Raw genomic sequence first — 14156 nt, forward strand, 5'->3', positions numbered from 1 at the left:
GGGTGTTCATCACGTGAGATGGCAAACCGATAGCTTTCAGATCCGAAAGCTTATCTCAAGCACATTCCTCCAAGCTGGAGTGTGAAACGCCTGCTTTGCTATTTGGGATCGCAAGATTCCAAACTGACCGGCTGGCAAAAAAGCAGTTGTCATGGAAACCAATCACAAATTACTGGAGATGAATGACAGAAGCACCACCTGACCCCTAGTAAAGATACAGGGAGCACAACTTTGACATCTGCTCCAACTTGATACAAAAATGGCCACCTGACATACATTTTGCCAAGCCCAGAAACGGATGCAAACATTGCATTGGACCCACAAGCAGACAGCACAAACACCAAGATGGCTGACATAGGGACTCCAAATGGTTCTATTTCATCAATGTGAACAATATCAATTAGAAACCGCTAATAAGTAACAAGTGGAGGTATAGTGGAGAGCACTCATAGAGGGATGGCCTGAGGATAGTATCTCTACTCCTGGGCTAGGCAGCCCAGCTACAAGACTCATCAGCTCCAGAGATGACTCAGAGTAACATCTCGGAACAGGTTGATTAAAAAAATATCTGGAGGGGTGGCCTGACATGATAAATGTGTTGCCTATCACCCTATTTTAAACAATATTTTTATTCACCGTTATGATTTATGTTGTAAATTTGATTTTAATTTCTCCAACTGTTTTTACTACCTGGAAGTCATGGCAACACTTTCTGCATAAGATGGGTGATGGAATTTTCTAACAGTGTTTATGTGGGAGTCTTGACTGCAATCTTATGAATTCATTTTATGAGGTAAGGAAGATGCCGTAGCACATTTGAGTTGGGAGTGTTTAACATAAGCATTGGAGTAAATTATCTTTATACGTAAATTAAGCAGGGAAATGTTTCCATTTCGAATTTCTTTTAACTCATCAGCCTGAAAACCAAAGGTTGTTCTTTAACAATTGTCCAGCTTTTAGTCATTTCCTCATTCTATGATGATGGGCTGTATCTTGCTGAGCTAAGAAAAATGAATGCTTTGCAAGTTTCACATTGAAAGTGCACTGACTAGAAGAAGAGATACTTGAAAATGTTTGTGTTTTAAGAGGTAAGGTATTTGACCATATGTAATTTAGAAATTGCTATATTTAATATGGTTTCATTGCTATTTATGAAGATGATGTATTGGACAAGTGTTAAATTAGAAGAAGGCTATCATTCAGGGCTGTAGATGTAATGTACAAGAGGAGGTATTTGCTGTCAGTTGTATGTGCATACTTAAAGTAAAGAATCTGACAGGAAGTGACTATCTTCAACACTTTTGTCTGTGTATTTTGAAAAAGATAGTTTTTGCACAAGTTATGCATGTACTATAGGAGAAAAAGACTCTCCAGGCTTAGATATGTACAAGGATTTTAGAGGGAGGGACAATATATTAACCATGTTTTCAGATTCTTAAAAAATGTGCTCATTTACTTCATGATAGAAGGAACCTGACAAGGTTTTCCATATATTTTATGAAACAAAGTACTTGGGGAGGGGTTTATGTGTGCATTAGTTGAGAGGGCATTTAAAATGATTCCTAGACATAATTTAGAAGGGAAGATAATGTCATCCTGTTTGTAATGGTTCTTTAAAATAGGGGATTATTGCAGGGTTTATGCAAGTGCATCAGAAGGGAAGATAATTTTCAAGGTTTGTCAATGGACTTTGGAAGTGAGAACACATAACAAAGTAGATATGTACATGTTATAATAATTTCAAGAATGCCCTTGATAAGGTGTTACATTAAAGGTTATTTTTCAAGATAGAAGGTCACAATATTGGGGCAAATGTATTAGTGTGGATTGAGGATTGGTTAACACACAGAAGACAAGAGTTGAGATTTTTGGATCTTTCTCAGGTTGGAAAGGCATAACTAGTGGAGTGCAACAAGGATTGATTCTCATGCCTCAATTATTTATGATCTATATTAATAACTTGAAAGAGGGGCAGTGTATAATGTATCCAAATTTGCCGATGATAGAAAAAAATAGATGAGGGGACATGTTCTGATGAGGACTGAGGAATCTATAAGGCCGGAGTGGTCAAGGATCTGACAGATGGAGTTAAATGTAGGAAAGTGTGAAGTCATGTGCTTTGGTAGGAAAGGTATTATTTAAAATGAAGGGAGACTCCAAGAGAGTGCAGTGCGAAGGGATCTGGGTGTGCTTGTGCATGAGACACAAAGGTTGCACGCAGGTGCATACGAATTTAAATGTAATTTTTACAATTTTAGAGTGAGTTTAAAAAGAAGGAAGCATTGTTACAACATTCAGGGTGTTAGTAAGGACACAGCAGAAGTAATCTATACCATTTAGTTTCCCTGTGATAAGAAAAAGTGTCCGGGAATTGGAGGCTGTTCAAAAGACATTCATGAGGCTGATTCTTGAGGTGAAGAAATTGACTTATGAATGACAGCTAATCAAGTTGAGCCATTACTCATTAGAGTTTAAAAGAATGAGGGGCGCATTTGTTGAAACTGCAGGATTCTAAGGTGTTCATAGAATCCCTACAGTGTGGAAACAGGCCATTCAGCCCATCAATTCTGGATCAATGGTGCTGGAAGAGCACAGCAATTCAGGCAGCATCGAGGAGCTTCAGCAAAATCAACGTTTCGGGCAAAAGCCCTTCATCAGGAATAAAGGCAGAGAGCCTGAAGCGTGGAGAGATAAGCTAGGGGAGGGTGGGGCTGGGGAGAGAGTAGCATAGAGTACAATAGGTGAGTGGGGGAGGGGATGAAGGTGATAGGTCAGGGAGACCAGGACCTGCATGTCCTCGGCAGAGTGGGAGGAGGAGTTAAAATGTTGGGCCACAGGGTGGTGGGGTTGATTGGTGCGGGTGTCCCGGAGATGTTCCCTAAAGTGCTCTGCTAGGAGCCATCCAGTCTCCCCAATGTAGAATAGACTGCATCAGGAGTAACGAATACAATAAATGACATTGGTGGATGTCCAGGTAAAACTTTTTGATGGATGTGGAAGACTCCTTTGGGGCCTTGGATGGAGGCGAGGGAGGCGGTGTGGGCGCAGGTTTTGCAATTCCTGCGTTGGCAGAGGAAGGTGCCATGAAGGGAGGGTGGGTTGTAGGGGGGGCGTGGATCTGACCAGGTAGTCACGTACGGAACGGACTTTGCGGAAATGGGTGGGGAGGGAAATATATACTGGTGGTGGGGTCCGTTTGGAGGTGGCAGAAATGTCTTCGGGTGATGTGGTTTATGTGAAGGTTGGTAGGGTGGAAGGGGAGCACCAGGGGGGTTCTGTCCTTGTTACGGTTGGAGGGGTAGGGTTTGAGGGCGGAGGTGCGGGATGTGGACAAGATGCATTGGAGGGCACCTTTAACCACGTGGGAAGGGAAATTGGGGTCTCTAAAGAAGGAGGCCATCTGGTGTGTTCTGTGGTGGAACTGGTCCTCCTGGGAGCAGATACGGCGGAGGCGGAGGCGGAGGAATTGGGAATACGGGATAGCATTTTTGCAAGAGATAGAGTGGGAAGAGGTGTAATGCAGGTAGCTGTGGGAGTTTTACCTTTTTACCATTCAGCCCATTAAGTCCATGCTGACCCTCTGATGAACATCCCACCCAAACCCACACCCCTACCCTGCCCCTGTAACTCTGCATTTCCCAGGGCTAACCCACCTAGGCTGCACATCCCAGACACTACGGGGCAATTTAGCATGTCCCATCCATTTAACCTGCACATCTTTAATTTGTCAGAAGAAACCAGAATACCCAGAGGAAGGCCACGCAGACACAGGGAGAATGTGCAAACTCCACACAGACAGTCACCTCAGGATAGAGTTGAACTCAAAGATGTGCAGGTTAGGTGAATTGGCCATGCTAGGTGCATTAGTCAGAGGGAAATGGGTCTGGGTGGGTTACTCTTCAGAGAGTTAGTGTGGACGTTTTGGGCTGAAGGACCTGTTTCCACACTGTAGGGGATCTAATCTAAAAAAAATCTCAGGTCCTTGGTTGAGGAGTTATTTCCACTAGTGAAAGAGCTTCAAGCTAGGGGATATAATCACAGAGTAAAGGGACACTCATTTAAACCTGAAATGTCAAGGACCTTCAGTTCAAATAGTCCTCACCAACCATAGTTCCCAAATTAAACTGGTCCCCACTGCCTGCACTTGGCCTATATCCCTCCAAACCTTTCCTATGCATGTACTTATCCAAATGTTGCAACTGTTCCTGCATCCACCTTTTCTTTTGGGTGTTCATTCCCCACACAAACCACTCTCTGTGTAAAATGTTTCCCCTGTTGTCTTTTTAAAATCTCTCTCTTCTCACCCTAATTCTGCCCCCTTGTCTTGAAATCCCCACCCTAGGGAAAAGACCTCTGCCATTCAGCTTATCTATACCCCACATGATTGTATAAACCTCTATAAGGTCACCCCTCAACTTCCTATGCTCCAGTGAAAAATGTCTCAGCCTAACCAACCTCACTCTATAACTCAAACCCTCCATTCCTGGCAATATCATGGTAAATCTCTTCTGAACTCTCTCCAGCTTAATAATATTACTCCTACAACAGGGCAACCAAAATTGACATAGTACTTCAGAAAAGGCCTGACCAACGTTTTGTACAACCTCAATGTGACATCTTAACTCCTTTACTCAAAGCTCTGAGAAATAAAGGTAAACATGCTAAATGGTTCCTTAACTATCTCTATGTGATGCAAACTTCAAAACCTCATGTACCTGAACCCCTAGGACTCTATGATGATAGTGAATGTCTGAAATTCTCTGTCCCAGATAGAGCCTTGTGGAAGCTAGATCATTGAAAGTATTTGAAAATGAGTTGGATTGATTTTTGAAAAATCAGGGAGTTGAGGTCTATGAGGATCTGACATAAAGGAAGAGTTGCAGTCTGGGGCAGATCAGCATGCTCTTATAGAATGGACAAGTTAAAAATCACACAACACCAGGTTATAATCCAACAGGTTTAATTGGAAGCACTAGATTTCGGTGCGCTGCTCAGGTGGTTGTGGCGAATAAGCCCATAAGACATAGAATTTATAGCAAAAGATTACAGTGTCATACAACTGAAATGATATATTGAACAAACCTAGATTGCTGTTAAGTCTTTCACCTTTTGGATTGGGTTGCAGGTTCCGGTTCATTCATATGTAAATCCCAGAACTTCTTTTAAGTCACATTAATTGTTGGACACCGTTATCAAATGAAGGCAATTAGTTTAGGTGTGGTTTTGTATGTTTACTTGTTGTGGAATTGGAGGCTTCCTGATTTATGTCAACTCATCTAACCAAGTATTTGCTTACGATTACATATGCAAATGACACCGAAATCTACCTCAGAGCACAAGCACCAGCACCGTTACACCCCTTGATCATGTTCTTATGGATGGATTGGGAGGAAGGCTAATCAAATCACTTGCTCTAAATTCTGTGTATATGGTCCTGCTCCACAGCTACCTGATGAAGGAGCAATGCTCCAAAAGCTAGTGCTTCCAATAACCTGTTCGATTATAACCTGGTGTTTTATGTTTTTTAAATTTGTCCACCCCAGTTCAATGCTGCCTCCTCTACCTTATAGAATGGGTGAGTCATATGGGTCCAAAAGGCCACCTCTTCTTCCGATTTCTTCTATCCTTATAACTGGTAGATAGTTAAGAAGATGTACATAGAGATCTTAGAGGAAAAGTACTTGTTAATGGTTGTAGATGCATCTTGTGTTGGATGATACCTGTAAGGAGTTACTTATGTATTTCAAAAGAAATGCACTGAGTTAAATGTATACAATATTTCATTATATCTATCCTTTAGGAAGTATGATAGTTTAAATATTTTGAGGCACCATGCTAGAGGGGAACATGTTTGATGTTTGCACATGTTCTTTAGAAGGGAATGTTCAGGTATTGCCTCTATACTCATTCAGAAAGGATGGAATATGGTGAGGTGTGTTCATGCATTTTATAACGCAAGCCAACTGGCCAATTGTACCAGGTATGTGTGTGATTTAGAGAAATGCCAGTTCATAGAAACCTCTACAGTGTGGAATGGCCATTCACTCCTTCAGCCTGACCCTCCAAAGAGCAACCAGCCCCCTATCCTATCCCTACATTTCCCACAGCTAATCTACATAGCCTGCACATCTTTGGATTGAGGGAGGAAACCGGAGTACCCAGAGAAAATCCGCAAAGACACAGCGAGAATGTGCTAACTGTACACAGTCAGTCACCCGAGGGTGGAATCGAGCCTGGGTCCCTAGTGCTGTGAGGCAGCAATACTAACAACTGAACCATCATGCCATCCTTGGTGGATTCTGTCTATGTACTTTACAATATTAGGAGTAAGCTAAAGTTTATATATGTATTTAATTGTGTACATTAGATGAACAAGGCACTTGGAAAGGATTTCTATGTATTCTGGAATGGAGGAATCCTAACTAAATGTTTACACATGCTCAAGAAGGCACAGTTAACAAATAAATTAGCATTTGACTCACAAAATGTTTTAGATTGGAAGCTCTTGATCAAGGCTTGCATTTATATTTTAGAAATGAAGTATTAGCCAAGACCAGAATATGCTATTTCAAATCACTTTTAAAAGGAGGATATTTGGAAATATTTCTTTATGAACTTTCAAAGGAACTTAGTAAACTCTGACAGATGGGGAAGTATTTACTGTGATTGAAAAAAAGGTATTTGTAAAGGGTTAGTATAACATAGGAAGAAGGGAAGTTAAGTGAAGGTACTTGGCAAGTATTTTAAAAATACTTTGTGGAAAGGATAATCTCCAGTTAGTGTCACTAAGTACTTCAGAAGCAATCGTATTTGACAGTTGTAAGAGCAGATAGGAAAGAAAGCTAAAAATCACACAATATCAGGTTGTAGTCCAACAGGTTTATTTGGAAGCACTAGCTTTTGGAGCACTGCTCCTTCATGAAGTGGCACAACACCTGATGAAAGAGCAGCGCTCCGAAAGCTAGTACTTCCAAGTAAACCTGTTGGACCATAACCTGGCGTTGTGTGAGTTTTAACTTTGTATACCCCAGTCCAACACCTGCACCTCCAAAAGATAGGAAATATATATTCTGCAAGTATGGTTCAATTTCTGTGGCTTGTAAAAACATTTTAAGCAAGACAAAGATGCAGGCATATGGTCTATAGTATAAAGATGACTGCTTATTTTCTGCTGTAATGACCTGATTACAAGGAGGTTATGGTGCCATTGTTTTGTCACCCCAAACATTGAACACCATTGATTTAAGATAAATAAAACTATAAATTGTTTCCTTTTGTATTTTTCATTTAAAAAGCGATGTTTATCTAAAACTTATCTATCCATTTTTTAACTTGTTGATAGAAATATGGTTCATTTCCTGATCCCACCAGTGGAAGGATACATTTTGCATAGTAAGTGTAAAATAAAAAATTTGCAAGTCTCACGTTATAGGGTTTCAGCAGTTTCAACATTTCTGAAGGGAAGTTATTTTGAACATACTTAGAATTATAATTCCCAGAAATCAGGGGTTGTGTGCAGATGGGAAACTAAAACTGGTCAAAGGAAAACCAGGAAGGCTGAAGAAGCTGTGATTCAGTCAAAACTGCTAGTAGGACATAACTCTTTTCTTCGGGCTCCAGATATTGAAAACAAAATTCCACAAACAGACTTGTTTTCCATTCTCATCCAGGAACGATCACACAAAGCTGTGCTTGAAAAGTCCAGCTATGTCAACAGCAGAACCTAAAATCCATACTGACTTCTATGAATATCATGGCTACTATGACGATTATGGAAATGATTCGGCATTAATTTACTTATGTGAGAATCATGAACCCAATGCATTTGGAGCCACTCTGACACCAGTTTTGTTCAGCCTCACCTTTATTATCAGCCTGGCTGGGAATGCCCTAGTTTTGTGGGTCCTGGTGAGATATGAGAGGCTGAAGACTGTGACGGACATCTTCATTCTGAATCTGGTCACCTCCAATTTACTCTTCACCTTCTCGCTCCCTTTCTGGGCTGTGGATCACACGAGAGGATGGATCTTTGGCAAGGTCATGTGCAAAATCATGAGTTCAATTTTCTTCATTGGCTACTACAGTGGGATCATGTTGCTGACACTGATGACCATCGATCGATATTTTATTGTAGTCCATCCTCTGCCTGCTGTCAGAATCAGGAAGGTCTCCTATGCCATAGCAGCCAGCTCAGTCGTTTGGGGAATTAGTATGGCAGCAACAGTCCCTGAGATGATCTTCTCTGATATTGTGGGTCATGAGGAGAACAGGCTGTACTGTATCAGTGACTATCCACCTGAGAGTGCTCAAATATTGGAACTGTTGGGCTATTATCTGCAAAATATCTTGTTCTTCTTCATCCCCTTTGTTGTTATTGTGTTCTGTTATTGGAGAATTCTCAACACTGTCATTAGATGCAAAGCCAAGAAGAAACACAAGACAGTGAAACTTATCTTGTGGATTGTGGTGGTGTTCTTTGTGTGCTGGACACCTTACAATGTGGTCATCCTCCTGTTCTCTTTGGTAACATTGAAAGTCCCGGCGTTCGAAACCTGTGAGATGAACATCCACTTGACTTACATGTTTTACATTTCCCGGGACCTGGCTTATTGCCACTGTTGTCTCAACCCCTTCTTTTATGCTTTTGTGGGGACAAAGTTCAGAAACCATTTAACTTTGATCCTCAGGAAGTATTTTCCTCAGATGGGGATCCATAAGCCACCGAGACACAGACGCAGAAGCCATTATCTGAGCAGTTCAACTGACTATTCCAATGCTTCTTCCACATTTAACACATATCTTTAACTTGTTCATAGGCCAGTGCAAATTGAAACAAGAGATTTCAATTGTTTGCGCCCATTGATAAATCCAAACAATTCATTTACGGTGTGGATTAACTAGGAGAAAGTGAGCACTGCAGATGCTGGAGAGCAGAGTCGAGAGTGTGGTGCTGGAAAAACACAGCAGGTCAGGCAGCATCTGAGGAGCAGGAGAATCGATGTTTCAGGCATAGAGCCAGAATTCCTGGGGAAAGATTTATGCCAGAAACATCAATTCTCCAGCTCCTCGGATGCTGCCTGACCTGCTGTGCTTTTCCAGCACTACACTCTCAGCTAGTGTGGATTAATTCCAATCTAACCAATACAACATACAGTAGCAACCAGGGCAACATGAATATATCCAGCACCATTCACAAGGCAGCATGCATTTATAAAGCATCTTCAAAGTTTGAGGCATTTTGCAAGTACACTACTAATCATTTTTAAAAATCATACAACACCAAATAAACACAGGCTTATTTGGAAGCACTAGTTTTCAGAGCACTGCTCCTTCATTTTTAACTTTGTACACCCCAGTCCAACACCAGCACCTCCAAATCATGACTATTAATTATAATTTAACATCAAATCAAGTCAGCAAATATCAAGATAGGTTACCAAAGGCTTGATCAAAGAGGTGGGTTTTAAGAAGCATCTTAAAGTAGGAGTGAGGACAAGAAACCCAGAGGGGAATGGGAGGAAATTCTAGAGTTTACAATCAAGGCCAAGAGTGAATGGGGCTCCCAATGACAACACGAAGAGAGTGAAGAACACAAGCTGAATCCAGCCTTTTACGTGGGGTAGGTCCAATCAAACCCTGTAAGCTGTGAGAATGACTCATACTAACCATTCACAATTCAAGGTCATTCCATTCAAATCCTTTACAGTGAGACATGCAACCAAGTAAGCCCTTTCCAGAGTGAGATATACTCACGCTGACAGTTACCAAATTTGGAACAAAAACAGAATTTGCTGGAGAAACTCAGCATGCCTGGCAACACCTGTAGAGAGGAAAAGAGAGTTAAGAGCAAACATTTTGAGTCCAGCGACCCTCATTCTGCTACAAATAATAAGTTTCACGTTTGGGAAAGCTTTTATTATGTCCAGGATTAACCCTAAGGTAGTAGCCTTTGCCATATGGACTGTAATGGTTCAAGAAGACAGCAATCCACCCATTCCTCAATGGTAATTAGGGATGACCAACAAGGTTGGCCTTAAAGATGACACTCACAATCCATGAATGAGTTAAAAGTGTAACACTCTGGCCTCCAGTTGAGGTGATAAGGGTCCCAGCTCCATTCTAAAATCTTGAATGCATGATCTGGATTGATTCTTCACTGTAGTACTGAGGGAGCTGTCTGAATTATCATTATATATCATCAAGAGCAGGATTTTAAACACCTGGGACTCTGCTAATACCTGGTCTATACACTAAACCACATCCATTTGTAACAGCGGACTACTTACAAAAACTCAAACAATTCCATATCCAACCAAGGTCTACCTTTCTCCATTCACAGGACTTAAACTTTGAGTCCTGTCAAACACCTCCTGAAAGATTAAACATAGTCAAGTTATCTTTATCCATCAACTTAGTTACTTGCTTAGAAAATTAACTGGTTGGTGAGAAATGGTTTTGTTTACCAAATGCCATGTTGCGGTTCTTTAATAACATAACCAGAGTATCATACCGTGCATCTCTAGTCGTCCCTTTGAACAATGTCCCAGTAACTGAGGTTAACCTACTGGGCTTCTGATTCTCTGGTTCTGATGTGCTGTCCTCTTTGAATGTAGGTACTAGATTAGCTTTCCTCCCAATCCATCCATAAGAACATGATTAAGGGGTGTAACAATGCTGTGCTTGTTCTCCAAGCTAGATTTTGATGTTGTTTGCATATGTAATCATAAGCAAATGCTTGGTTAGATAAGTCAGGAAGCCTCCAATTCCACAGTGAGTAAATATACAGAACCACACCTAAACCACTTGTCTTCATTTGAGTATGATGCTCAAGTCACATCCAACCTTTTACGTGGGGTAGGTCCAATCAAACCCTGTAAACTGTGAGAATAACTCATAGTTAAGTTAATGTGACTTAAAAGAAGCTCTGGGACTTACATATTAATGAGCTGAAACCTGCAACCCATTCTAAAAGGTGAAAGATGGAAGAGCAATCCAGGTTTGTTCAATATATCATTTCAGTTGTATGACACTGTAATCTTTTGCTATTCATTCTGTGTCTTATGGGCTTATGCTTCACAACCACCTGATGAAGGAGCAACACTCCAAAAGCTAGTGCTTCCAAATAAACTTATTGGATTATAACCTGGTGTTGTGTGATTTTTAACTTTGTCCACCCCAGTCCAACACTGGCTCCCCCACTTCATTTTAAACAGTCTTACACCTTGCATTTTTCCACCTAGCCTGACAGAAGCTTTTGGAGTTCATTGACTTTCACATCCTATAATCTGACACAGAGTTAGGGTCAGAACTAACTGAGTCCACGAACAGCAGAATCCACCTTTGCAAACATCCCCACTGAATTCAAACAAATTAGATTTTTCACAACAGCATAAGATTACTTATTACTATTAATTACTAAAAATTACTATTGTTCAATTATCTTTATTGTTTGTAGCACACTGGTTTAATAGGCCTTTTTGAATCTTAACCCATAATTATAAACCTTATTATCCTGCAGGTTGAGGAGGTAGCATTTTAAAGGCTATGGTAATCTCACTTAGCACTGTTTTTACACATAGGTTCAAAGGGTGTCAGAATGGTTTCAACCCCAAACTAGAGACTTTAGAAGATAATTTGAAGTGATGCTTTGGTACTATGCTTGAGCAGTGCTACATTGTTATCTCATTGCTCATATTAAAATGCACTTTATGTCATTAAACTGCAGATTAATCTACTCTTGTCACTTTACTTAGATGCTATATCATTCAGCGATATTTTCTGAACTATACAACATTTTGTTAACCATTTATTGTCTCATTAATTGTTCATTATCTGAACAACTGTACAGTTTCATGTTAATTTGTTGGTAAAAGACGTTATTAATTATCATAAACTCTTAAATTGTTAGCTAACTCATTGCATATTATCTCATGATATTTGATTGAGCCAATCATTATTGTACTAACTGTATTTTTCATTCAGCTGTATATTGTCTCATTAAAATTCCTATTTGTGTTCTAATTATTTTCATTATTCAACAATGCACTATACCATTAACTTATCACTATCTCAGTTATCAGATAGCCCATCAAGCTGGACATTATCTGAACAGTTGTGTGTTTTCTCAACTTCATCAAATTGTTCCTTATCTTATACATCAACACATCATAACATTACTTCTTATGTGTTGAATTACTTTTACATTATCTCATCAACAGCAACAATAATAATGATAAATATACCTTGACACAAAATCATAGCATAAGAAAATATCCCTTGGTGCTTCATAAGAAGGTAATGAATTTAAGCTTGGCACCAAGTCAACAAAGAAGACAGCATGAAGATTACTGTGACTGCTTCACCCTTATCTTTTGTACTGATGTGCTGTGCTCCCCCATCACTGATCTGTGCTCTATCTCCACATTCTCCAGCAGACTGCTCCCCACCACCTCTGGAAGGTTATTTGTCTCTGCCTCCACTTCCACCTCCATCTATCTGCTGTTGAAGTCCTCTCACAGGTTTTTAGATCATCAAGGGTGGATGATCCATCTTGGCTCTTCCACTGGGACCCTGCATCACAGATACAAGCTTTCAGCTAAATAGATTCACTCTACGTGATATCAAGAAATGGTTAGAGGCGCTGGATAGTGCAAGGTCTATGGATTCTGACAATATTCTTGCAATAATGCTGAAGACTTATGTTCCAGAACTTGTGGCACCCATAGCTGTCTGTTTCAGTACAATACACAACACTGGCATCTACCCGATAATGTAGAAAATTACCTAGCTATGTCCTCTACACAAAAAGGATAAATCCAATCTAATTACCTCCCATTAGTCTACTCTCAATCATCAGGAAAGTTATGAGAGGTGTCATCAATAATGCATTCAAGCAGCACCTGCTCAGCAATAACCTGCTCAGTGATGCCCAGTTTGGGTTCTGGCAGGGCCACTCAGCTCCTGACCTCATTACAGCCTTGGTTCAAATATGGGCAAAAGAGCAGAATTCCAGAGTTGAGGTGAGAGTGACAGCCCTTGACATCAGAGGAAAACATGGGAAGATAGTTGTGGTTATGGAGGTCAGGGTCTTGATCATCTCTGCAGGAATTCATCAGGGTAATGTCCTAGGCCCAACCTACTTCATAAATGTCCTTTCCTCTAACATGAGGTCAGAAAGTCGGGGTGTCTGTCAATGATTGCACAATATTCAGCATCACTTGAGACTCTTCAGATACTGAAGCAGTCCATGTTCAAACGTAACAAGACTTGGACGATATCCAGATTTGGGCTGATAAGTGACATATTACACTCATGCCACACAAAGGCCAGGCAATGGCCATCTCCAATCGGAGGCAATCAAATCAATGCCCCTTGATATTTAATGGTGTTATTACTTTATCCCCTGCTTCAACATCCTAGGTCTTACCATTGACAATACATTGAACTAAGCTCATCACATAAACACAGTGGCTTCAAGAGCAGATCTGGGGGTAGGAATCTTGCAGCGAGTTACTACTGAATCCTGTCCATCATTTACTAGGTACACGTCAGGAGTGTAATGGCATGCTCCAATTTGCTGGGATGAATGCAGCTCCAACAACATTTAAGAAGCCTGGCACCATCCAGGACATAGCAGCACGCCTGACCAGAAGCACATCCACAATCATCCACTCCCTCCATCACTGAAGTTTATTCACTATATTGCACGAGATGCACTGCAGAAATTCACCAAAGATCCTTAGACAACACCTTCTAATCCAAAACCACTACCACCTAGAAGGGCGAGGTCAGGATAAAAATGGGAATACCACTGCAATTTCTCCTCCAAGCTACTCATCATTCTGACTTGGAAATGCATCAGTGTTCCTTCATTGTCTCTGGATCAAAATCCCGGAACATACTCCCTAACGGCCTTGTGGGTCTACATATAGCATGTGGACTGCAGTGGTTCGACCAGGCAGCTCACCCAACCAGGGCCTGGCAATAAATGCTGTCGCAGGCAGCAACACCAATATACATTTTAAAAAAGACTTCTTCATTTGACACAAACGAAAGAGGAATGACATAGAATGCAGTGATGACGTTGTTCAGAATGACTCATATCTGAACAAGCTGACAACTAACTGCCTTTGAAATGCATTCTTTCAGTTCTGGAG

At 40.8% G+C, this 14156-nt stretch overlaps 1 protein-coding gene across 1 annotated transcript; it reads left to right on the forward strand.

Annotated features, from left to right (window-relative positions):
• The first annotated feature begins 1032 nt into the window (after positions 1–1032).
• On the forward strand, positions 1033–8959 carry LOC122564485 (C-C chemokine receptor type 3-like). The gene is made up of 2 exons (XM_043719436.1): positions 1033–1088; positions 7671–8959. Exon 2 carries the CDS (start codon positions 7708–7710, stop codon positions 8803–8805), a length of 1098 nt encoding a protein of 365 aa, XP_043575371.1. The 5' UTR covers positions 1033–1088; positions 7671–7707; the 3' UTR covers positions 8806–8959.
• The last annotated feature ends 5197 nt before the right edge of the window (positions 8960–14156 follow it).

The sequence above is a fragment of the Chiloscyllium plagiosum genome, chromosome 29, assembly GCF_004010195.1.
Source record: "Chiloscyllium plagiosum isolate BGI_BamShark_2017 chromosome 29, ASM401019v2, whole genome shotgun sequence".
In the NCBI taxonomy this organism is placed as follows: domain Eukaryota; kingdom Metazoa; phylum Chordata; class Chondrichthyes; order Orectolobiformes; family Hemiscylliidae; genus Chiloscyllium; species Chiloscyllium plagiosum.

What these genes read in the sequence shown, in the direction of transcription:
- LOC122564485 (XM_043719436.1), top strand. Translation starts at nt 7,708, where the DNA reads ATGTCAACAGCAGAACCTAAAATCCATACTGACTTCTATGAATATCAT.